Source organism: Phacochoerus africanus, chromosome 16 (assembly GCF_016906955.1).
Source record: "Phacochoerus africanus isolate WHEZ1 chromosome 16, ROS_Pafr_v1, whole genome shotgun sequence".
Lineage (NCBI taxonomy): Eukaryota > Metazoa > Chordata > Mammalia > Artiodactyla > Suidae > Phacochoerus > Phacochoerus africanus.
Genome location: NC_062559.1, coordinates 9340596 through 9366740, shown reverse-complemented (window position 1 = coordinate 9366740; position 26145 = coordinate 9340596). Strand labels below are relative to the sequence as shown.

The 26145-nt window shown below is 46.8% G+C and overlaps 1 protein-coding gene across 1 annotated transcript; it reads right to left on the bottom strand.

Moving 5' to 3' along the window:
• Positions 1–1095: 1095 nt before the first annotated feature.
• Positions 1096–25744, bottom strand: MKRN1 (makorin ring finger protein 1). The gene is made up of 8 exons (XM_047763292.1): positions 25355–25744; positions 16471–16599; positions 8201–8430; positions 7270–7496; positions 4686–4900; positions 3811–3921; positions 3116–3254; positions 1096–2761 (listed from the first exon to the last, which is right to left on the bottom strand). The coding sequence occupies exons 1-8, from the start codon at positions 25537–25539 to the stop codon at positions 2549–2551; spliced, it is 1449 nt and encodes a 482-aa protein (XP_047619248.1). The 5' UTR covers positions 25540–25744; the 3' UTR covers positions 1096–2548.
• Positions 25745–26145: the final 401 nt, after the last annotated feature.

Genomic DNA, 26145 nt, shown 5'->3' with positions numbered 1-26145 from the left:
ATGAATCCGTCTATAGGAAAGAAACTCGGACATGAAGAAGGGAGAAGGGCAGTGTTGGGACAGACTGGGAGCTTGGTTAGTAGATGCAATGAGGTCTTTTTTTTTCCTTTGCTTTTTAGGGCCACACCTGTGGCAGATGGAGGCTCCCAGGCTAGGGGTCGAATCGGAGCTACAGCTGCCAGCCTACACCACAGCCACAGCCACGCCAGATCCAAGCCATGTCAGTGACCTACACCATAGCTCACAGCGATGCCAGATTCTTAACCCAGGTCAGGGATCGAACCCGCAACCTCATAGTTCCTAGTCGGGTTGTTTCTGCTGTGCCATGACGGGAACTCCAATGAGATCCTGCTGTACAGCACAGGGAACGATATCCAGTCACTTGTGATGGAACATGATGGAGGATAATGTGAGAAAAAGAATGTAAGTGTATGTCTGACTGGGTCCCTTTGCTGTACAGCAGAAATTGACAGAACATTGTAAAGCAACTGTAACAGAAAAAAAGTCTTAATAAAGCCAATACTTCTTGGGAGTTCCTGTCGTGGGTCAGTGGGTTAAGAACCCGACTAGTATCCATGAGGATATGGGTTCATCCCCTGGCCTCACTCACTGATTAAGGATCCGGTGTTGCCGTGAGCTGTGGTGTAGGTCACAGACGCGGCGTGGATCCTGAGTTGCAGTGGCTGTGGTGCAGACCAGCAGCTGCAGCTCCAATTCGACCCTTAGCCTGGGAACCTCCTTGTGCCGAAGGTGCGGCCCTAAAAAGACAAAAACCAAAACCAAAACACACACACATTAATACCTGTTATTTTGGGGTATTAAGCAGGTTCAACTACAAGTGTGTGGCAGTACAAACTGGCTGTGCCTGTGGCCAATAAAGGAGGCCTAAGGGTTAGTCCTGCAAATTCTAAACCATAAATAATGATGATCCCAGCTGGTAAGGCTTCCCTCTATCTCGCGGCAGGCTTGGTGTCCTAGGAAAGGCGCCAACTTACAGCCACAGAAACATGACTAATCCAACGGAGGATCCAGGAGGCGATGAAACCTCTGACAGCACATTTCAAAGCCGCTCGTTACACAACACAGAAAACCAGCTTACGGGTTTTTGACATTGTTTTATTTGGGAAAAGTGCGTCTTACAAAAGGGCACCTGCAAAATACAGAGACCTCTGAAACAATTACTTGTTTTTCCCTAAGGTGAAAGAATGGCGGGCGGTCTAGGGGGTCAAAGCAGTAGGTGGACAAAGCGGGAGCATCTCCAAGTTCCTGGACTTTCCAACCAAGGAATTCTACCAATGAGACTTTAAGCTCGTCTCGTGGGTGACCACCCCTCCCCTTGCAGTGGAAAAGGGTGACTTCTTCCCGCACACCCATCACTCCACTACAGGGAATGCCTCAGAATGGTAGTGTCGAATCACAGCCGTCCAGCTGCACAGCTCAGGGATGGAATGAGGCAAATACCCACAAGAGCAAACACAAAAACCCAACAACAAAACCCGTCCAATGAGGACAGAGGTTTGTCCAAAAGTGCCTGGCCTGGAAAGGCCGAGGGGATCGTAACACATGAACTGCGACTGTGTATCGAGACCCAGCTGGTGCTGGACCCAGCTGGTGCTGGTACGCGGGATGGCACGGGGGAGGGCCAGGCAGCGGAACCGCCTGCGGCCGGGCCCACCCTCTACTTCAACCGGGCAGACAGAGCCAGCGCTGCTCTACGACAGCTACCCATGCGCTGCTTTGTCCTATTGCCGCACGAGGCTGAAACCACTAAAGCAGGTCTTATCACTAAGGCTACAAACACTGCAACCAGGCAGGGATGAGAGGCTTGTGACACACTCACACTCGCGCACTCCATCAGCGCAGGGGGAGTCAACCTCCCGCTTGGCGGGGACATGCGGCGCTGTGCCTTTTACGTGTGTTCTTTCACCATCTCCCTAGCGTGCTACACAGAGTAAAAAAATCTCAACACATTCACACCTGGTTCTGGCTACCCAACAGTAGTATTACTTGTGTGCAATTAAACAAGAGACCAAAACCACAGAACAAGTACGCGGGGTAGGGATCACAGGGCAAGGCAAACACAGTTGTGCAGATTTTACCAGAAACCTCCTAAGGCTAGAGCAGAAGGCTACTTGCCAGAGTTCAGATCCGTCCCCCATCACCCCCGGAGCAGGGCCAGTGCTGCTACCTTCGAACCTGGGTTCCTCCAAGTGAGTGTGTCAAGTCCAGAAACGCTAGCCTAGAGCCGCGTGGACCTGGTTGGAAACAGATGACGCAACAAACCTACGCTGTCTGACGGTTCAATTCGCGTTACCAAAAAAAAAAAAAAACTAACTTGAAGATTTATTTTTGTAACTTTTTTTAAACAGAGAAAACACACTCCCTGGGGAAAGGTGAGGGGTTGAGAAGACAGGCCCTGGGTAAAAGTTACGACGACAGCACCTGGAGTTGAGAGGCCTGCCTGGGAGAGAACCACGGGCACTGCCACCCCACCGCAGGGGACAGCTGCTGAGGCTCGGCAGACCAGTTCACGCGCTGCGCGAGGCTGCTATAGATCCAAGTCATAAAAGTCTTCCAGCTCATCGTGAAACAAGTCCCACTCGTCTTCAGAGTCTGTCAGGTCGTCGTCCCCACCTGCGGCCAAAAGCATAAGCAACATCTCGCCCAGCTCAAAGGTGACCACCTCTTCTTCGTCGTGGTCAAAGGGGCTGCCGTTCTGTCTTTCCTCAATGAGCTCCCAGAAGTGGTTCCTTCGTTGGGCCTGTAAAAAACAAGGCCGTGATAGGGATGGCACTGCCCAGCGGCTTCTTCTATCCTGTGGTTTCTAAGGCAAACCGTCCAGCACACACCAGAGGGCATGACGAACCAGACTTGGCATTTAGGGTTGGCGTTACCAATTCCTCCCCTCCGGTTACACGAGGCCGGCGCGCTAGGCGCTCTGGTTCTCCTCTCAGAGCCCGCCCAGCTGGCTGTGCTTGGTCTCCGCCGTCTCTACCCTAGCCTGGCTCCCGGGCCTGGCTGTTGGGTCTCCTGCGCCTGTCCCCTACCCCAATCTGTGCGGGACTCAACAGACAGTGTGGCATTTCCCCGCCTTTAAGAAAACAGTGAGAGTTACCCGGTATCTGCTTGATGTTCCCACTTTCTGTCTCTGTGGCTCCTCTCTACGGCCATCGGGGTACGCGTGCTTGTAAAAACAGTTGCCTCCAAATGGGCAGCTCCCACGTCCTTCATCAAAATACCTGCACGCCTTGTTGCTGGAAAGGAAAATATCGCAACCCTTATTCACAGTGGATTTCAGGTCCGTACTTGACTATCATCCGGGGTTTCTCTACAAAGGGAGGGAAAGAACCAGCAGGTCTGCTACGGCCCTCCCCAAGGTGTGCTCTTAATCATGTGTGTGCTGCTGCATGAAACACTGGCGAGAAACACAACTGGCTTTTAGCTGCTTTAACAGCTCTGGTACCGCAGATCCAGCAGAGAGGACATTTTCGCGACAGCCCCCCCGACAAGAATACAGGACAACGAACACACGGACCCAGGAGGAGGCAGAAGCCCGCGAGGGGGCTTCGGCTACTGGCAGGAGAACAGACTTCATCATAACACAGGCCCCTGGCGCGCACGCCAAGGACCTGTGTTACAGCAAGATACGTAATGGGTTAAGCGGTATCAGGGGTGACAAAATAAACTGTACTGGCAGGTAAAAAAGAGAGGGTAGGAAGGAGGTAGGAGTGTATAATGCAGCGCTGTTCTTTTCAAAGTGAGCCCAAGCAGGTTGGGATCTTGGCTGAGAAAAGGCTGCAGTGCTCATACCTCATTGCCTCCTTGTATTTCTGAATGAGTTTCTGCTTCTCTTCTTTCTCCTCCACCCAGTACTCACTTGGAATGACAAAGTTAGATGTGATCCGGCATTCTGGGCAGGACCTGAAACAATGAACAGGCTGCAGTGCAAGCTCCCCTTTACAGGCCCACTCTCCTTCAAGACACACCCTGGTGTGTCACCTCCAGATTTACAGACTTAAAAGAAAGGCAAAGGGGCATCTCCTGAAAGGGTCCCATACACTGTCACACTTCTGTGGCAAGACAAGCTCCTTTACAAATTCAACTCAATGGCTAGCCAGGTCATTAAACAAAATAACTTAGGTTAAAAAAAAAAAGAAAGAAAGAAAGAAAAAAAAAAACCCAACAAAAGAAGACATTTCACACAGACTCCTTTTTTCTTTCGTTTAAATAAATTTATTTCTTGTAACTTTGCTCTGTTTAGATTATGTGGTTTTTGTTCAGTTATGAGAACAATCTTTAAGGATGGTGGATTATTGGCTAGCTTCATGGATGGAATAGGAAAAGTGGAAAATGGAAAATGTCAGGAAACGTACGTACATTCAGAGCTGGGTAAGTTTGTTCTCTGAGCCTAACTTGGCTAATCCGTTAAACACAATCTCCTTGGAAAAAGCACGAAGATTCTACTGACTGATACATAGGGTTTCCTCATTCCAATAAAAGTAGATAGACCAACTAATCTAGAAGCTAGCTGAAATACAAAGAAGAAATCCCGACTAGAAGAACACCCCAGTTTCAAGGTAAAATGCATGCATTTAAATGCGGTCCGTCTGGTTGAAAGGTGGCACAAGATACTAAATTCTTCCCCAAAAGAGAAAGCACAAACGAAGACTGGGGAGGAGTCTCACTTTATGATCTTGCTCTCAAACTGCTTAGCACTCCTCCACTTGCGAATACACTTGAGACAGTAGGTGTGGTTGCAGTTGGAGAGGATCCCGAAGCGGCGCTCGCTGGGGTTGGCCTTCTCGTACACCACCTCCATGCAGATCCCACACACCATGTCCTTGCTGCGCTGCACGGCAAACGAGAGCTCCATGTCCTTCTCATGGGCCTCGATGCACGACTGGAAGAGACGGAGACAGAGGTGCCGTCAAGTCAGGGGATCCCGGCAGACTTCGACCTGACAGCTCAGGACTCCCGCTCAGGGGACCAGAGTCAACTGAAAAGGTAAGGCTCCCCCTGTGACATTAAAAAACAGCTCCGTCCACAGGCGAGTACAGGTGCAGCACTCACACGGTGGGCCTATTCACCAGGGGACAGTTAATCACGTGCCCGTCCCATAAGCTTCACATGCAAAACAGAACCGCTTTATTGAGATAGAGTTTATATACCATCTAATGCATACATTCAAAGGGCTGACGTTTTGGTGTATGCACTGAGCTGTCACCACAGTCAATATTAACCTATTTTCATTACCCCAAAGAGAATCCCCCACCCAGAGCTGACACTCATTCCTCCCTCGACACCCTTAGTCCTAAGAAACAACGCATCTGGGGGCATGCCTACTCGGGACATTTCATATACATGTGTAGCCCCCTGTTACTGGCTTTGTTCATTGCAGACATTTTCAAGGTTATCCATGCTGGAGAATATGCGATCATTTTGTTCCTTTTTGCTGCTGAATAATATTTCCATTGTATGGACCGCCCACCCTTTCTTTATCCGCTTATCAGGTGATGGACATTTGGGTGGTTTTCACTTTGGGGCTATGAGGAAACTGCCATGAACACTCATGTACAAGTTTTTGTGTGGTCATCACATACGTTTTATTTTAAATGAGATGTTACTGACGTAACATTAGAGCCCTCTGTAAGAAACATGCTAATTATAGGAAATGCAAAATAAATCACCCATAGTCCCACGGAACACTATTTCAGTATATTATATATATATTAAAATATATACATTTATATATACACACACACTGTATATATACACACATACATATGTTACTTTCCCTTGCCCTTATTTTCTGATGAATTGAAAATTAAGCACATATATATGTGTGTATGTATTTGGCTCCACCTGCGGCATGTGGAAGTTTCCAGGCCAGGGACTGAATCCATGCCATGAATGCAGCCTGTGCTGCATATGGGACAACACTAGATCCTTAACCCACTGTGCTACAAGGGAACTTCCTATTTCAGTATATATTTTTATCTTTTTCCTAAAACTTTTCTTAAAGAAAAATCCTCTGGAAGTTCCCATTGTGGTGCAATGGTTAACTAATCCAACTAGGAACCATGAGGTTGCGGGTTCGATCCCTGGCCCCGCTCAGTGGGTTAAGGATCCAGTGTTGCTGTGTGCTGTGGCGTATGTTGCAGACTCAGCTTGGATCCTGTGTTGCTGTGGCTGTGGCGAAGGCCAGCAGCTATAGCTCTGATTAGACCCCTAGCCTGGGAAACTCCATGTGCCTCGGGAGCAGCCCTAGAAAAGGCAAAAAGACAACAAAACAAAACAAAACAAAACCCTCTGAATGAATGAAGTAGGCACTACTACCCCCAGTAAACATTTGGAAGACTTACAAAGGATTTAACCTGCCGAAATGCACAAGCCAACAGGCTGTGAAGTAGGATTTAAACTCTTACACGGTGTTTCACCCAACAACCAAATTAAATTTTCTTTTTTCTTTTTAGGGCTACACTTTCTAGGTATAGAGATTGCCAGACTAGGGGTTGAATCAGAGCTGCAGCTGTTGGCCTAGGCCATAGCCACAGCCAAGCAGGATCCAAGCCACATCTGCAACCTTTCACCACAGCTCACAGCAACACCAGATCTTTAATCTATTAAGTGAGGCCAGGGATTGAACCTGCATCCTCATGGACACTAGTCAGGTTTGTTACTGCTGAGCCACAACGGTAACTCCCACAGATTAATAGAGATGGTGATTATTAGAAGCAAAATTTATTCTAATAAATATAAGGCTTGTAATACAATGTCTTCTCAAACAAAAACATTCATTCTGCAAATGGGCTTAAAACCGTACCATGAAACAAACCTTCATCCACTGCTGCAGCTCAGATCCCGTGTGGCTGTGGCTGTGGTGTAGCTGGCAGCTGCAGCTCCGATTCGACCCCTAGCCTGGGAACCTCCATATGCCGTGGGTGCAGCCCTAGAAAGCAGAAAGAAGGAAGGAAGGAAGAAAACGGCTTAAAATTAGAGAGAATAGTGGCAATGGTGGCTCTGTACATACGTTAAAAATGAATGAAATGTGCATTTTAGAAAAGCAAACTGTGTGGAATGTCTATCTCAGGAAAAGCTCTTATTTTTGTAAAAAGGGAAACATAAGCCCAAGGTTCTCAACGCACCATTTCTTGATAAACCAGTCAAAGCCCAGAAGGGACACACTCCTCCTCACAGGTAACACCCAGTTCACCCAATGTTTCTCTGAAAGGGAAGCTCCCGTCCACATCCCCCGAATGCAGGACTCACTTTGATGTGCTGTGATCTCTGGGCAGCGTCCACGGGATGGAGGACCTGCAGCCCACACATGTCACAGGGGTCTCCGTGGAGATACACACAGTTCTCCCCGTAGCGGCACTCCCCCACCGCAGCATAGGGACAGAGCTGCTTCTTCGTCTCCACTGCAGTTTGCTCTTTCTCGGACTCTTCCTTGGTCACCGAGCTCTGCAGGGGTGCTTCAGTGCAGGAAGGAGCAGCTGCAAATGTTTGAGAGGGCGGTAAAGGTCCCAGACAGTAAGGCAGATAGATATTGGAAGGATAACTGAGATGCTAACTGAATACACAGCAAAAAGAACTTCAGTTAAACCCCCAAACGAAGCTCATCTAACGAAATGAGTCTACGAAACGAATACCCCTGCTCTTGAAAGAATCTGTTTCTAAAAGCTGATGTTTCAAGGGGGAGGGAGGGGGACAGACTGGGAGTTCGGGGTTAGTAGTGGATAAACAATGAGGTCCTGCTGTATAGCGCAGAGAACTATATCCAATCACTTGGGATGGAACATGATGGAATATGAGAAAAAGAACATATACTTATATATAACTGGGTCGATTTGCTGTACAGCAGAAACTGACAGAACACTGTAAGTCAACTATGATTAAAAAAAACTTTAATGCTGATGTTTCTAGGATTTGGCTTATTTTTTAAAAATTTTTATATATTTCCTGGCAACTCTCCTTAAAAGAGAGAGGCTTCAGTTTTTCGAATCATTCTAAATTCATTACTAGTGGGACTAAAAAAGCTTTTTTTTATTCCATGGGTTAAATCTTAGGTAAACAAATCTTAGAGTCTTAAGATTAGGCCAAACATCAAGACTGGGAGCAGAAAGGCTGTAAAAATTCAGCTAATAAATGACCTACTCTCCCTAGCCCTCAACTTGTTTTTATTCTTCAAAATACTCACTACGGCCACAGTAGGGCTGCCCAGGAACAAACTCGATGGCATTCACCCAGTCTTCTGAACCTGCTCCTACAGTTGCAAAGTTTGAATTTCTTGACTCCGCTTCACCCATATTCATTTCAACAATTGGTCCAACTACTGCTGAGAGACTTGAGGAAGCAGCAAGGGATGACTCTGCAGTTAGATCTGTAGCAGTTGTTTCCTCCTGTTTCAGTGGCTTGCTATGTTCATACCTTAAAAATAAATGAGATAAAAAAGTCAGCAGTCACTCCCTAACCACAAGCCTCTATATGGAACATTATGTTCCCAGAGCCTACGTTTAGGTTCTTTTCAAACTACTGTGCATATGAATTTTGTGCAAAACTTAAAAGGCAGATACCTAATTTCTAAGTCTGGAGTGCAGCCCGTAATTTTGCACACCTAAACAAACCCCCGCATGATGCCTAATACTGCTGGTCCAGGGACCAGTGAGTAGCAGGGCCACAGACCAGGGGTCAATACTTTTTTTTTGGTCTTTTGTCTTTTTTTTCCCGCTGTACTGCACGGGGACCAAGTTCACATACATGTAGATGTTCTTTTTCCTCCCATTGTTCTGCTGTGATGTAAGTATCTGGACAGAGTTCTCAATGGGTCTTTCGTCTTTTTAGAGCTGCACCCGGGGCATATGCAGGTTCCCAGGCCAGGGGTCGAATCAGAGCTGCAGCTGCCATCCTACGCCACAGCAACTCGGGATCCGAGCCGCATCTGCAACCTACACCACAAGTCATGACCACGCTGGATCCTTAAGTCGCTAAGCGAGGGCAGGGAATCGAATCTGCAACCTCATGGTTAACTCCTCGCTATACTTTAAAGAGTCAAGTATATACAGATTTTTGACTCTGCGGGTCATATTGTCAAAGTCACAACTATTTGGCTCTGCAGCTGTTCAAAAGCAGTTCGAAAGGATTTCCCTTAGTGGCTCCGTGGTTAACAAACCCAACTAGGATCCATGAGGATGCGGGTTTGATCCCTGGCCTTGCTCATCGGGTTAAGGGTCCAGCATTGCCATGAGCTGTGGTGTAGGTCACAGACATGGCTCTGATCCTGAGCTGCTGTGGCCGTGGTAGGGGCTGGCAGCTATAGCTTCGATGAGTCCCCTAGCCTGGGAACTTCCATATTCCACAGCTGCTCACTTTAAAAAAAAAAAAAAAAAAAAAGGCAGCCAGAGTTCCCATCATGGTGCAGCAGAAACAAATCCGACTAGGAACCATGAGGTTGCGGGTTCAATCCCCAGCCTTGCTCGGTGGGTTAAGGATCCGGTGTTGCCGTGAGCTGTGGTATAGGTCGAAAACTCAGCTCAGATCCCACGTTGGATGTGGCCAGCAGCTGTAACCTGGATTAGACCTCTAGCCTGGAAACTTCCATGTGTCACAGGTGCGGCCCTTAAAAAAAAAAAAAAAAGCAGCTTATCTAAATGACCATGCATGACTGCGTGTCCCAGTAAAACTTTACAAAACCAGCCTTTGGCCAGGTTGGCTCTACAGGCTGTTGTTTGCCCAGCCCTTTTAGTATTTACATTTTTTGCACAAAGTTCCACTGAAAGGCACTGCTCTTTTTGTGTCTTAGGGAGCCTTAGAAATCCAGCCCCAGGTCCTCACTTCTTTGGCTTTTTTTTTTTTTTTTTAAGGGCCACACCCTCGACATACGGAGGTTCCCAGGCTAGGGGTCACATCGGAGCTGTAGCTGCCGGCCTACGCCACAGCCACAGCCACAGCAATGGAGGACCTGAGCCGTTTTGCAACCTACAGCAAACAGCCTGCAGCAATGCCAGATCCTTAACCCACTGAGTGAGGCAAGGGATCGAACCCACAACCTCACGGACGTTGGTCGGGTTCGTTTCCACTGTACCACAAAGGGAACTCCTCTTCTCAGATTTAGTAAGACTCTGGTTTGAAAGGGAATCCCAGAAAAATATTTTAATTATTTTCACAGCCTTTAAGTTTGAGATTCCAGGCTTTAGAAGTAAGCTAGGCTCAAATTTACAATGCCAGCTTCAGAGTTTCCATTTTGGCTCAGAGGAAACAAACCCAACGGGGATGCGGGTTTGATCCCTTGCCTCGCTCAGTGGGTTAAAGGCTCCAGTGTTGCCGTGAGCTGTGGTGTAGATCACAGATGTGGCTCAGATCTGACGTGGCTGTGGCTGTGGTGTAGGCTGGCAGCTGTAGCTCCGATTCAATCCCCAGCCTGGGAATTTCCACATGCCATAGGTGTGGCCCTAAAAAAAAAACAAAGCCAGCTTCACCAAAATAGAAAGCCATCAGGGCTTTAGGGACGTTATAAAGGATTAAATAAAAACTAAATGTCAAGATGCATAGAGTCTAAGAAATAGGCATGACACTTTCTCCTTCGCCATATTCACTTCAAGGACTTCAGGGTAAATGATTCACACTTAAAAGACAGGGCGAAAGTGCTCATCACCATCCACGAAACTGAAAATACAACCAACTTTCTGAAAGAAGTGCGTTTGGGTTTTAAGGTAAAGGAATCAACAAGGTATAATGAAATGTTTCAAAGCATAGATTAGCAAGAAAAGTTCACATTTGTAAATAGTACAAAATAGATCTCTATAACATGCTTCTGAGGTAAAAATTGCTACGTACTAGGAAAGATAGAGTACAAAGAAGTGATCAAGCAAGAAAGACACAAACAAAGCAAAAGCTACTCCATTTTGAAAGTAGCAAACTAAAAATAGTAATGGTCCAGTGAGGCAGAGCCCCTTAAGAGCAGAGATTGGCCAACTAGGGCCTCAGGCCAAACCCAGCTGTAGCTAGGAATGGTTTTGGCACAGCGCCACTCATAAATAAAATTAAAATTTCAGTGTCCCCAAATAAAGTTTCATTGGAACACAGCCACATCTATTAGCTTGTGTATTATCTACGGCTGCTTTGTCCTACAAGAGACTCTACAGTTTGGCCTAGTAGTTTGGCCTAGCCAAAACTATTTATTCTCTGGTCCTGTCCTGAGAGTCTGCCAACCTCTGCTAAGGAGGATTCTCACGTCTGCCAACCTCTGCTAAGGAGGATTCTCTGCTAAGGAGGATTCTCACGTCAGTCCACGACAGCAGCTTTTTTACGCTTAAGTTAATTCTTTAATGTATTATCACAGAATAGTTGGTCCTTTTACCCAAAGTATTAAGTGGTGAGTTAAAATGTTGAGACTAATACTAGGGGCCGGGGGTAGGGGAGGGGAGAGTTTCTGTTCTGTTTTTGGCCACACTCTCGGCATGTGAAGCTCTGGCACCACTCTAGTGACCTGAGCCAGAGCAGTGACAATGCTGGGATCCTTAACTCACTGAGCCACCAGGGAACTCCCTAATACAGAGTTTTTCCTTTACAAAGAATACTGATATACTTAGTTTCTACATCATTTTTCTTCTACCTCTACACAAAAGACAGACACTTTAGTTGGTGTGAAACTCTCTACCCCAATCACTCCAAAGTTTGATTTCTGCCTTTAAAGATTTTGAGATTCAGTAAGTCTATAGGGGAAAGAAAAAAAAAACAAACCAAAAAAAAACCCTCCAAAGGAAACAAGATACCAGAACAATGGTTGTCAACCAAGAAGACACTTCCCCTTTGGCAAGTGGCATGTTCAGAAACAATGAGCCTCCCGTTGGCATTTATTCAGCAGGGACAAAGGACACCAGATCGTCTCCAACACGTACAGCAGTCCTGGGCGACAGACAGGGAACCTGGTGCACTAAGCAGCCGCACCCCTTATGCAACACTGAGGCACCAACACTTCTGAACTGTTGGAACCAGGATATCATCTTTCATTATAAACTATTCCCTGCACGAGGAGTGAGACTGTTTGAGATCCCTGATCACTGGCCAAGTTGTATAAAAAGATCCCTACTTCCTGGTAAGAGTGAAAAGCAGTCCCAAGTCCAGTTTTAACAAGGAAACAAGAGGTCTTGGAACCAGCCCCCGCCCCCTTCCTTCTTTAGCTCATCTCTAGTCAAGCACTTCTATCAGCCCACCCCAAATAATTATCACTCCACTTCCCCACCTTCCTTCTAGGCAGACAACTAACAAGGAAGGATGTTTCCCTCCTTTCACTTTATCTTAAGAGCTCTCAATTCAGCTCATACCGGGACCATTTCCCTAAACTGGGACGTGTATATCCTTATTACAAAAAGGAAAAAGTAGCTGATTAGGTGACTCACACCCCCAAAACATCAGAGCCTCACCAAAACAGGGCGCCCACCTCACTCCCTGGCTTTCAACCTGTCTCCTGCAAGGAAGCCCACTCAATACAGGTTATGCTCAGAAGGGCTTCTGTACTCACTCCCAAGGAGAACATGGAACGCCACTGGGGCTGGCAAAGCTACCTGAAAAACAAGCTAACACACGAAGCCTAGGCCTTAAGCTCAGATTTCTTCAATTTAACCTTAACCATTCATTTTACCTCTCGGGTCCAAGCAGGTGAGTTACCTCTTCTCTCTCTTTTTGTCTTTTTTGCCTTTTCCAGGGCTGCTCCCCCTCCCCCCGCACACGGAGGTTCCCAGGCCAGGGGTCAAATCAGAGCTGTAGCCACCGGCCTACACCAGAGCCGGGGGATCCGAGCCACATCTGCAACCTACACCACAGCTCATGGCAACACTGGATCCTTAACCCACTGAGCAAGGCCAGGGATCAAACCCGAAACCTCACGGTTCCTAGTTGGATTCGGTAACCACTGAACCACAACGGAACTCTGAGTTATCTCTTCTGAAATAAGACACTTATCTGTTAAGAGCCACCTCTGCATTCTGTCACATGGTATGTTCACCTTTGAGCCCATCTCCTCGCACACATTCAATTCCTCTCTTCCTATAGTTTACAGGTTTCAACTGACTACCTAATCAAGCAACTCATCTCCCCTAACAATTAAGTTGGTCTTAAAAATCTGCGGTGGCGTTCCCATCATGGCTCAGCAGTAATGAACCCGACTAGTATCCATGAGGACATGGTTCAATTCCTGGCCTTGCTCAGCAGGTTAAGGATCCGGCGCTGTTATGAGCTGTGGTGTGTGCAGATCACAGACGTGACTCAAATCCTGTGTTGCTGTGGCTCTGGAGTAGGCCGGCAGCGATTGGACCGCTGGTCCGGAACTTCCATATGCTGAGGGTGCGGCCCTAAAAAACAATAACAACAAAGTAAAAAAATCTGCAGAGACCATCCTACTACAAAGAATTGATCTTTCAGCGTTCTTGTCGTGGCACAGTGGTTAATGAATCCAACTAGGAGCCATGAGGTTGTGGGTTCGATCCCTGGCCTTGCTCAGTGGATTAAGGATCCAGCGTTGCCATGAGCTGTGGTGTAGGTTGCAGACTCAGCTCAGATCTGGCATGGCTGTGGCTCTGGTGTAGGCCGGTGGCCACAGCTCCGATTAGACCCCTAGTCTGGGAATCTCCATGTGCTGCGGGAGTGGCCCTAGAAAAGGCAAAGACAAAAAAAAAAAAAAAAAGGACTCGATCTTTCATGGTAGGATGAATTTCTAACACCTTTTGCTCCCTTCAATGCTGTGACTACAAAAGACCTACCTGAGGAAGCTCCCATGTGGTGCAGCGGGTTCAGGACCTGGCAATTACAGTGCCCAAACCTGGGCCCGGGAACTTCCACATGCCTCAGGCTCAGTCCAAAAAAAGAGAGAGGGAGAGAGAAAAAGAAAGACCTACCTGGGGTTTTTCTAGTCTCTAAAGGAGTGGCATTTTTCTCCTTTCCAGAAATAATGCAATGAAAAAATTAACAGAGGGCAAAACGACTGGACCACTAAACTCAAATACCAGGGGCTCCATTTCTGGGTTCCTTCCTACAGCTTTTTCCTGATTTTCTAGTAAAACAGGTGTGTGAGAACCTAACATCAATACCCACCCATCAACAATTTCTTAGTCTTTTCAACTCTAAGCATTTGTACCAACATCTGACAGAATTCTTTTCTGGTAATAGGACGCTTAAACTGGCTATGACATTGTCAATATCTTACCTACTGTGACAGTTTAAAATATGTCCAAGTTCTTTGATACTCCTCCCTTCACAAGGTGGAGCCCAATTTACTTCCCCTTGAACGTGGGCTGGACTTAGTGACTCACTTATAAAAAACAGAATATAGTGGACGTGACAGTGTGTGACACTGAGACTAGGTCATAAAAAGGCATTATGGCTTCACCCTTGCTGTCTCTTGAATCACTTCCTCTGGGGACGGGTAACTGCCAAGTGCAGAGACACTGAAGCAGCCCTGGGGAAAGGTCCCTGTGGCGAGGAAATTAAGACTCCCTTCCACAGATGTGGGAGTGAGCCAGGTTAAAAAGTGATCCCTGAGGGGCTGTGGCTCAGCAGGTTAAGAATCTGACTGGTGAGGATGCAGGTTAGAGCCCTGGCTTTGCCCACTGGGTTAAAGGATCCAGTGGGCTGTGGTGTAGGTTCCAGACAAGGCTCAGATCTGGTGTTGCTGTGGCTGTGGTGTAGGCCAGCATCAGCAGATCCAATTCTACCCCTAGACCAAGAAGTTTCATGTGCCACAGGTGCAGCCCTTTAAAAAAAGAAAGTGATCTCCAGAGTCACTGCTGTGGCTCCGGTTACTGCTACGGCACTGGTTTGACCCCTGGCTCTGGAACTTCTGTGGCCAAAAGAGTGATGGCCCAGCCCCCACCAAGACTTCAGGTAATGGTAGCCCTGGCTGAAATCTTGACTACAATCTTTTTTTTTTTTTTTTTTTTGGTCTTTTTAGGCCCACACCTGAGGCATATGGAGGTTCCCAGGCCAGGGGTAGAACTGGAGCTGTAGCTGCCGGCCTACACCACAGCCACAGCAACGCAGGGTCTGAGCTCTGTCTGTGACCTACACCACGGCTAACAGCAACACAGGATTCTTAACTTACTGAGTGAGGGCAGGGATTGAACCTGCATATGCATGGATCTTAGTCGGGTTCGTTAAGCACTGAGCTACAAGGGGAATTCCTTGACTGCTCATCTCTTAAAGAGTCTTTCTGAACTAGAATCTCCCAGCTAAGGCACCCCCAGAGGCCAGACCCTCAGAAACTATGAGATAATAAACTTTGTGTGATTTTTTTTTTGGTGTTTTTTTTTGGTCTTTTTCTGGGCCGCACCTGTGGCATATGGAGGTTCCCAGGCTAGGGGGTCTAATCAGAGCTGTAGCTGCAGGCCTACACCACAGCCACAGCAATGCAGGATCCGAGCCACGTCTGCAACCTACACCACAGCTCATGGCAATGCCGGATCCTCAACCCACTGAGCAAGGGCAGGGATTGAACCCGCAACCTCATGGTTCCTAGTCAGTTTCGTTAACCACTGAGCTTTAACCACTGAGCCATGACAGGAACTCCAAATGTTGTTTTTAAACTGCTCACTTTCACATTAATTTGTTTAACATCAATAGGTAATAAGACCCCTAGGTCTTAGTTAGGGGAAGATAGAGATTACTTAATAACGAATCGCTCTTGGTTCTCCAATACTCTGAGAGATACTAGAGATATTTCTAAAGTATTTCCACTAAATTTTAGCATATAATTATTCTTGTGAGCTCAGGTAGTTTAGGAAAGTTTAACTGGAAGGACAAACCCTCTTAACTAGTAACCTAGTACACTATTCCAAATGCCCATGATCCCACTTTTCTCACCATAATTCATACTAATAGAGAATAACTGAAACTAGTCCCAATTGGTCAAATATGCACCTCATTCCGGTCTTGAAAGGAAAAGCCATTTACAAATATACCATCACCACACCCTGTCCCTAGGTTTGCAGAAACTGTTCCTTAGGCACTAATCAAACTTAGGACTGTATTAATACACTTTTTTTTTTGCTTTTGCTTTTTAGGATCACACCTGCAGCATATGGAAGTTCCCGGACCAGGGGTCAAATGAGAGCTGCACCTGCCGGCCTGCACCACAGCCAGAGCCACACCAGATCTGAGACCTATCCCACAGCTCACGGCAATGCCGGGTCCCCGCCCCACTGAGTGAGGCCAGGGATCAAACCTGCATCCTCACCATGGATACTAGTCAGGTTCCTTCCCACTGAGCCCCGGTGGGAACTCCTTTTTTAATGTAATACATTCCCTGCAAGGGAGAGATTTGTTGATGTGCTAACTTTCCTAGGGAGCACTTTGCCAAGTACTGTTTTAAATCTATCATTTACGACGCTGTCAGAATTACGTATTTGACTCTCATTTTTTTTCTCCCAGTGTCTCCCTCCACCCCGGAACAAAAGTGATTTACAAACAAATTCTTACCTGCAGCGGTCTCCGTAAATACAGTACCCTCGCTGAAAATACTTGCACACTACACCGTATGGACTGTCAGAGAGGTCGTGTGAATAGCGACAGTTATCTCCTTCCTTACAAACCCCGTGCATGAAATACCTGCGAGACAAAGAACCACAAGTCGGGTTACGAAAGACTAAAGGCAGCACCCAAAGGAGTCATGATCAACATATTCCAGCAGTAACAAAGGAGCACTTTAGACTAGCAGTGTATTCTGCTATTCTACTCCATCTACGCGAACACGAAGGAAGCAGACCTAGCCTGTATGACCATAAAATTATCCAGGGTGGTACCACAAGAAGGCTGCCTATTACAGTCCCCAACTGAAACTCTCAGATGGTCTTTTATCTTGTCTGCAGGTTAAATGTGACCACCCTTCTCATTTCACAGTCCCACACAGGTAGCTGCTCGTTTTCTACTAACTTACGTCTTCTGTCAAAGAATCAAAGAAGCAAGAAACAACATAAACTGGAACAGGTCAGACTACTCTGTTTCACTTCTTCGAGAAACCATTTTAATTCTTTAAAAGCCACACATGAAAATACAAGTGAAATGGGAAGTCTCACCATGGCTCGGCAGTCACCCAACCCATCTAGCATCGGTGAGGATGCGGGCTCAGTCTCTGTCCTCACTCAGTGGCTTAAGGATCTGGCATTACCATGAGCTGTGGTGTGGGTCACAGACACGGCTGGGATTCCCACGCTGCTGTGGCTGTGGTGGAGGCTGGCGGCTACAGCTCTGATTCAACCCCTAGTCTGGGAACTTCCATATGCCTTGGGGGCGGCCCTAAAAAGACAAAAAAAATGAAAAAAAGTAAAATATATTGCAAAGGCAGACGCAAGAGAAATCACTTTATTATATCCTTCACATGTATCCCTAACTAGAAGTTTCTGGAAAACCAAGCATGGACTAGGAATTTGCTAGAAATGTAAAATTTCAGATCTTACCTCAAACCTATTAAACTGGAAAGAGGGAGGAACCAAGCAGTACTATAATTCTCTAAGAACCAGGTGGGGATCAGGGGTAGGGTATTTTCTTTCTTTTTTTTTTTTTGTCTTTTTGCTATTTCTTGGGCCGCTCCCATGGCATATGGAGGTTCCCAGGCCAGGGGTCGAATCGGAGCTGTACCCACTGGGCTATGCCAGAGCCACAGCAACTCGGGATCCGAGCCGCGTCTGCAACCTACACCACAGCTCACGGCAACGCCGGATCGTTAACCCACTGAGCAAGGGCAGGGACCGAACCTGCAACCTCATGGTTCCTAGTCGGATTCGTTAATCACTGCGCCACAACGGGAACTCCAGGTAGGGTATTTTCTATAGATAACTCTCATCTTGTAAAGTAGGCAGAACCAGCCCCCGCAAATCATTGACTTCGTTCGTCGGAGGTCACTTTATTCTTTGGCCCTCTATCAGTCTCTTTCTCTTGAGCAAAGTTAAGAAGATTTAATTTTGGCAGGCCACCATTCCCCCAAATATCCATCTATGTACAACTAGTACCGAGTAAGAAAAACAGTGTCTATTTCCTTGGTCTAAATGTCACAGTTATCTAGACATAGTAGATACAATGGCGGTAGGTAGAATCCACTTGTTGACTGAATTGAATGATACATAGAAAACAGATTCATGTAGTCACCTAAGGAGCCTGGAAGAAGGCTGCCTCAAATTGAAATGTGACATTACTAGCAAGTAGGTAACATAGAAAAAAAAAATGTAACATCCTAATGGGAACAGTTATAATTATCAAGATCCTAGAGTGCCCTAGGGTTTCAGTCCATAACAAGACAACACAGTAGGCAGTTCAGTTTGCGGCTCGGTGGAAACAAATCTGAGTAGCATGCATGAGGATGCAGGTTCGATCCCTAGCCTCGATCAATGGGTTAAGGACCCCACGCTGCTGTGAGCTATGGTGTAAGTTGCACACACAGCTCAGATCTGGCATGGCTGTGGCTGTGGCTGTGGCTGTGGCATAGGCAACGGCGGCTCAGCGGCAATTCGACCCCTGGCCTGGGAACCTCCATATGCTGAGGATACAGTCCTAAAAAGACCACAAACAAACAAACCAGTAGGAAGTCAAATTCTAACTATAATTAACCTAATTTCAGCTGTTATCAAACTAACAGTCTAACTTTGGTCTGAACTTTTGCTCAACTCCAGGACAACTTGATGAAAGCTATGAAGCTGTCTGAGCATCATGTAACGAAATTTTTAGTTAAACCGCTTGTGCCAATAGGTAATTTGACTGCATAAAGAGATTAATACTTAAAAAAAAAAAAAAAACACAACCACCAAACAAGTCACTGATAATTTCACTGTATTTACCACTAGTATAATCATGCTTCAAAGTATCTCTAATATTATCCACAGTTAAATGTTATTCCTCTGAAACAGTCTCACTGAATACAGTTGCTTATGGCCCCATCCGCAGTGGGAATGTTCAGGCTCACAATTCTAAACACAAAACAAAGCTGTCTGTGCATATCTTCAATGTTTCTTTGGGGTCAGTCTGAAGTCAGAGATGCATACACTGCTACAGTTTTCAAGCTTGATGAAATATCTACCCAGAGATCTCCAACTGGGTAGGTTTAAGTCCTCAATCTCAGGCACAAATCTCAGCATTTTAGATTGTTCTTAAATCTCATTTTGCCATGCTTGCAATCATTTGGCGCACTTAAGCTTAGTACGCTCTTCGTTATGTCACTATCTCCCATGAATAAGGACCTGACAGCTGCTGACATTAACATTTTTTCTTTTCTGTTCCAGCTGCACCAGAGGCACATGGAAGTTGCCAGGCTAGGGACTCGAATCCAAGCTGCAGTTGCTGCGACACCAGATCCTTTAACCCATTGCACCAAGCCTCCACAGCAACTGGAGCTGCTGCAGTTGGACTCAAACCACTGTGCCATAGTGGAAACTCCTCAACACTGCTTCTTCAGGGAGCTTAATTCCCTCACACCTGCACTTTACTGTTCAACACCTACACCACTTTTTTTTCATGATGGTAAAAACTGCTCCTGAGAATCCAAAATGAAAGAGTAAAAATCAGAGTCAAGAAATAGACTGGCTTGGAATTCCCATTGTGGCTCAGTGGTGAACGAATCTAACTAGGTAGGAACTCTGAGGTTGCGGGTTCCATCCCTGGCCTCACTCAGTGGGTTAAGGGTCCGGCGTTGCTGTGGTGTAGGTCGCAGATGTGGCTCGATCTGGTGTTGCTGTGGCTCTAGCGATTCAACCCCTAGCCTGGGAACCTCCATATGACGTGGGTGCAGCCCAAAAAAGACAAAAAAACAAAACATACAAAACAAATAGACTGGCTAACCTAGGACAGTGTAGTATGGCCTATGAGTACCTTTTGACCAAGAGCATAATACAGCAATGAGCAAGAATGAAGAGAACAGGGAACCCTTGTGGGGAAATAGGTCTAGAAAGCCAGGCAACAGATTTCTGCAGGGCCTTTTAACCCAAGTTATTATTTTTTGGCCGCTCCTGTAGCATACAGAAGTTCCTGGGCCAGGGATCGAACCTATACACCACAGCAGTGACCTGCACCACTACAGTGACAACGCCAGGTTCTTAACCCACTGGGCCACCAGGCAACTCCTAAGCCAAGTTATCTTAAAGCAGCCAAGAAATCACCAAAAGATCTGAAACAGGGAGTTCCTGTCGTGGTGCAGTGGTTAACGAATCTGACTAGGAACCATGAGGTTGTGGGTTCGGTCCCTGCCCTTGCTCAGTGGGTTAACGATCCGGCGTTGCCGTGAGCTGTGGTGTAGGTTGCAGACGCGGCTCAGATCCCGCGTTGCTGTGGCTCTGGCGTAGGCCGGTGGCTACAGCTCCGATTCGACCCCTAGTCTGGGAACCTCCATATGCCGTGGGAGCGGCCCAAAGAAATAGCAAAAAGACAAAAAAAAAAAAAAAGATCTGAAACAAGGAAACATCATGGTTAGTCTTAAACTTTAAAACACTACACGAGGCTGCCTTCTTCCAGGTGCCCATCCTTGGCCAACTGACTATAGACATTTACCTCCAGGGACTTTAGTGCATCTCAAGTTTCAAGAGCCAGCAGTGGCTGCAGCTACCAGAACAGTTACTACAATCAGGCTGCATCCATTGTTTGTTTATCTAAGTAGTAATAAAAAGTACAGAATTGGGAAGGCTGTTTAAATTCCAGCCTTGTCACTAGCTGTGTGACCCTCAGTAAGTTATTTCATCTTAGTTTCAACACTCTTAATTTCTGACCACACCCACGGCATGCACAAATTCCCAGGCCAGAGACTGAACCTGTACCACAGCACTGGCAATGACAGATGCTTGTCACCTAGGCCACCAGGAAACTCCTCACCACTCATTTTAGATATAAGAACTTTAAAGTCAGCATGTACACAGTACAGCTGTGTGTCTCTGCTGGTACTCAGGTTCATTCCACATCCCCTGACTACACTTGCTTCCAACCACACACTGTAAGAGGTACACATTAACAAAGGAGTTAAGAGGAGTTCCCGTCGTGGCGCAGCAGAAATGAATCAAAACCAGGAACCATGAGGTTTCGGGTTTGATCTCTGCCCTTGCTCAGCGGGTTAAGGATCTGGCATTGCTGTGAGCTGTGCTGTAGTGACAGATGTGGCTCCGATCTGGTGGTGTTGTGGCTGTGGCGGAGGCCAGCAGCTGTAGCTCGGATTAGACCCCTAGCCTGGGAACCTCCAATAAGCTGCCCGCGTGTGGCTCTAAAAAGCAAAAAATAAAAGTTTTCCAAAAAATCTGCACTTTAAAAAAAAAAAAAAAGTTAAGAAACAGTAAGGCAACCAACAGGGCAAGAGGTCTAGATGCCATGCCATTAGTTGATTTTGGCTAACTGAAGTAGTTTAACCACAAGACAAAGGAATAACCTTTTCCAACACTAATCCTGACAAAAAGCGAATATATGCAGGAAGATACATCATAAATCTGGCTCAACATAAAGACTCTCCAGCAATGAAAGAAGCTCCTGAGGTCCATAAACTAGCATCGCTGAAGGAATTCAAGCAGACACCAAATCATCTGATACTGTGGAATCCACAGAAACACTGGTATACACGCCCTAATTAGCTACTGCCATGAACTAAGCATTATTTTACACGGTTGTTTGGTATGAATGGTCTGGGTTTCTGGTTTATTTTACTTGTCTTTTGTCTCTCAGTGATACCATTAGTACACCCAGAATTACACATACCCTCGCTGTGAAATCCCCTCATGCCAACCCATCTCTAGGTCTAAGAGATCATGACGCGGAGAGTGTAAGCTGTAACAGAAAAGGGGAAAAGGGCAACTCTCTCAAGAACTTCTCCCCATTATAAAACCAATGAGGCACTTAAAAAAAGAAAATAAAATGCCACCACCAAAAAGGCACCATCCACTTTCACCTTGATGCCACTGCCCAGGCTGAGCTTTCCTTCAGTTAAAGGCTGGGGTGAATGATTTCTATGGTTCCTTCCGCCCAGAAGATTCTATGGCTCCAAGAGGGCATTGTCCAGTAATAGACAAACACAACTTATTAGAATCCCCAATTGTCTACCTCTTAGAAACCTAAGCAAAGTCGCCAAGATACATTAGAGAAACCCCAACAGTAGCTTGAGAGGGTAGGAGAACTACAGTAGCCTCAGTACTTCTAGGCATGATAACCACTGCCTGAGGATTTATAGAAATTACAGAATATTGGGAGTTTTCATCGTGGCGCAGCGGAAAGGATTCGGACTAGGAACCATGAGGTTTGAGGTTTCGGGTTCAATCCCCCGCCTCACCTCGCTCAGTGGGTTAAGGATCCGGCATTGCCGTGAGCAGCTGTAGCTCTGATTAGACCCCTAGCCTGGGAACCTCCATATGCTGCCAGAACAGCCCTAGAAAGAAAAAGACCAAAAAACCCCCCCCAAAAAACCTAAATTCTGAAAGTAATAAATTTCGCTATGGATTATCACAGCACTTGGATAAAAACTTTCTGGAAAAATTCCCTTCATTTTCAAGCTCTATTAACCACACTTAAAGTTTTTGAAAAAATAAATAAAAATAAAAACACTTGTTCTTTGCATATTATTTCAACTGCCCATACTCTCGTCTACCATTGTAGAAGCACTCTAATAAAGCAGTGTCTGAATTCAAAAGAACTTGCAAGTTACAACTTTGCTTTACCCGACAGCATTTCTACTTTACAGTATTCCTGATACCAAAAATGGCCGCATGAGGGCAGCAGAACACAGTCCTTTGGGAAAGGTATACCTAGGTTCTTCTTAGGCTGTGAAAATTAAACACAATGAAACAGAATTTCAAGAGAAATATTTAGAAAATACTAACCAACAGGAAAATACAGATGATTCTGAGCAATCAAAAACAAACTTAATATCCAAACAATTTCTAAGACTGAATAAAAGAGTCTTAGTCAAATCCTGAGACAGGGGAAAAAGGCACAAACTAGAATACATTTCTATCCTGAATTCTCTTCAAAGGAGATTTTGCTATCAAACACAATGAAAATATTAATTTATAAGACAGTGCAGCTCTGCAGTTCCTTCGACATCTAGCTCTATGTTTCTTGTTACAGGCACTAAAATGGCTATTTACTGAATAACTGAGTGAGGTAGTCCCAGAACGATGCACACATGTTCTATTAGGTCCTTTGTCTCTGTTAAGAGGGTTTTTCTTTCTTCTTTTTGAACAAAACTAAAGGAATCTTGCAAGCATAAATCAAAGTAGCAATTGTAGGTATGGATTTATCAACATCAATTCAAGCACTTACTGGGTACACCAGATACTACTTGAGTAAAAGCCCTACAGATACAGTAACAAAACAGGACCCTTGCTCTCAAGAGATCTCGGAGTTTACACAGTAAATAATTCAAGATAATCGGGTACTCTCCTATTTAAAGGAGAAAGGTTTTATTTTGTTTTTTTTACATGGGAGATTGTGCTAGTACTTAGAACTGGAAGCAGTGTCAAATACTAAAACCCAAGACTAGCCTGTACTTTTTTGGGACAACTGTCTCAAGCAAGAGCCAGAGACAGCTTTATATGAAAAACAAAAACATAGCACATCCAAGCCTGCATCTGATACACAAAGCTTCTTAGAAATGATTATTCAGCTAAGTACATTCCTTAAATGCATAAGTCTATTGGTTCATGGGCAAGGAATTCCCACTGGTCCAGGAATGATCTAGGATAGTTCATTAATTCAAAGACCCTAAAGGGTGGCAAGGAGGAATGATGTGTGTGGTGAGCTCTGTCTTGAATTCTGATGATATATACTGGTGAGCAACTAGAAAAGGGGAAGCGGACCAGGTAAAAGTGCCTAACAGGGGAAAGTAAAATGTAGAAGTGTCAACAAATTCCGTTTAACAGTGAGACAAGTGAAATATGGTAATGTCAAGTCAGGGATTGGTATTCAAGGCTAAACTATATTGAGGTTGGAGATGGGGGGTAAGAATCAAGGCATTGTATGGAGTTCTTAAAGAACCCACATATTAAAAGATTATTTTCAGTCTATGAAGGGAGATTGGAACTGCAAGGGTGAATGACTACAAAGTTCGGGAATATAAACCATGCATTAATTCCTTTAAGAGATTCACCTAGCACATATAAATCAACTGCAGCACTGCAGAGAAAAGAACAGACTCAAATACATGGCTCTACGAATAGGAATTCTCATTCTTGGGGATACTGCAAAATATCTAGTATTCTTAGGATCTGATAAGAGAAGCTACAGAATACAGAAAACAGTTTTTATGCTTTCTCCAACCCGGTACTGAACATAAACTTAATCTTTTCCTTCATGCCTTAAACGTATCATATTGAGCATTGGGAACGCTTCACTCTCGCTAATACCAGGACTGTGAGTTCTGTATACTAAGTATTTGGACATCAATTACCGCACCTAGGTGAAAACTGGCGTTTCAAAGATTTTCTTTCAACCAGTAGAAAAAAAACAAAGCTTCCAGTCGCTACTGATCGCATTTTTAAAAATCCAACTACGACATCCAATTAAATGCCCTAATTTTGTACGTACAGCTCCATAACTGTTTACATGTTTACACACATCCGTACAGCCCTCCTCCTCTAATCACTTTGTTTTTTCAAATATTGTCATCTGACATCCCAACCAAATCTCTCTCCTTGGGGAGGGACGAGCTCCCTAGGCTCCCTTAAGAAGATGCGTGGATTTCAAAAGAAAAACCCTTCCCCGGGGGACGGGAATGGCAGCACGTAAATCCTAAAGCGGAGGAGAGGACACGGCGCGGCACTCGGTTCTGAGACAAAGATCAGAACCACCAACCTCAATAAACATACAAAGAAGAAATAACAAAAGCTACCGCTCCAGGGGGTGGGGGGCGAGGGCACCCGAGAAAGACGTTAGAAACGGATGACACGGCGGCGGAGCCGGCAGCAAGGCCACCTAGCCGGGACACGCGGCGACTTTCCCCGGCCTCGCAAGGTTGCAGGGAGGCGGGCTCCAAGCGACACCGCCAAGCCCCTTTCCGAACCTGCAAGCTGGGGATAGGGAGCGGCGGATCCGGCGACAATAAAAAGGAGGGAGGAGTCACCCTACCTCTGCCTGTGCGCGCCGCTCCGCCGAGCGCTGGGAGGCGGCGGGCGGTGCGGGGACCCGCAGCGACGCCGCGCGCGCCCTGACCGCGGCGCCCTGCGGGGGTTGACGCAGCGCGGGCAGGGAGGCCGCGGCGGCGGCGGCGGCGACAGCAACGCCGGCAGCCGCGGCGAGAGCAACGCCGGCACCGCAGTAGCGGCTGCGAAACGCCGGCTCCCCTCCCACCTCCGCCCGCCCCTTCCTCCGCAGTCTCGGCCCCCTCCCCGCGCCCGGCAGCGCTGCGTCTCACCTGCAGGTGACCTGTTTAGTCCAGCCGCCGCCGCCGCTGTCGCTGCCGCCTCCCCCGCCCCCCGCCCCCGGGGACGGGGAGGTGACTGCGGGGATAGAGGTGGGGGAGGCCGCTGCCACCGCCGCTGCTGCCGCTCCTGCTCCTGGTGTTGTGGCTGTTGTTCCGGGAGCTGCAGCCTCCGCCATTACTGTTTATCCCACACAGCAATGGCGCCGGAACTTCCGGGATCACATAGTTCCGGTCCGGCTGCGGGGAGAAGGCGGCGAGGCCAGGGGTAGGGAGGGGAAGGACACTGAGGCGGCCGCTCGCTCCCCGCGGCCCCGCGTCGCGTCTCGGAGCTTTCTCGCAGCTCGAAGTGCGGGCCAGAGCCGGAGAGCCCCCCGGGCACGCCCCCCCAGCGCTCTGATTGGTGGGCGAGGCAGCTCCGCCTGAGAGGGGCGGGGCGGGGGCGGGCTTCCCCAGGCTGCCCCTCCCCTCCCCTACCCACTACTGCCCCCAGGCTTCAAGTCTGGGGAACCAAAGTCCTCACTTTGCAGGGCTCTGACCCAGAAGAACACTTCCCACGGGTGCCTGATGCAGTGGAGAGGGGGAGTGGGACTGGGGTTCTGGGTTTGAATCCAGACTTTCCAGGCTCTACACTGTGAACTTGGACTAGATACCAATTTTCTCCCGGCCTCAGGTTCCTTATATCAAATGGGGATGAGTAGGTCCTACCACATAGGGTTGCTATGTGGTAGGTATGTATCGCAGTCACTGAACATAGCGCCTGGGGGGACTGAACACATGTCTTC

Coding starts and splice junctions, on each gene's coding strand:
- MKRN1 (XM_047763292.1), bottom strand. CDS start 25,539: ATGGCGGAGGCTGCAGCTCCCGGAACAACAGCCACAACACCAGGAGCA. Junction 8,431..16,470: donor ATTTACGGAGACCGCTGCAG/GTAAGAATTTGT, acceptor TTTATTTTTAAG/GTATGAACATAGCAAGCCAC. Junction 2,762..3,115: donor GAACATCAAGCAGATACCGG/GTAACTCTCACT, acceptor TGTTTTTTACAG/GCCCAACGAAGGAACCACTT.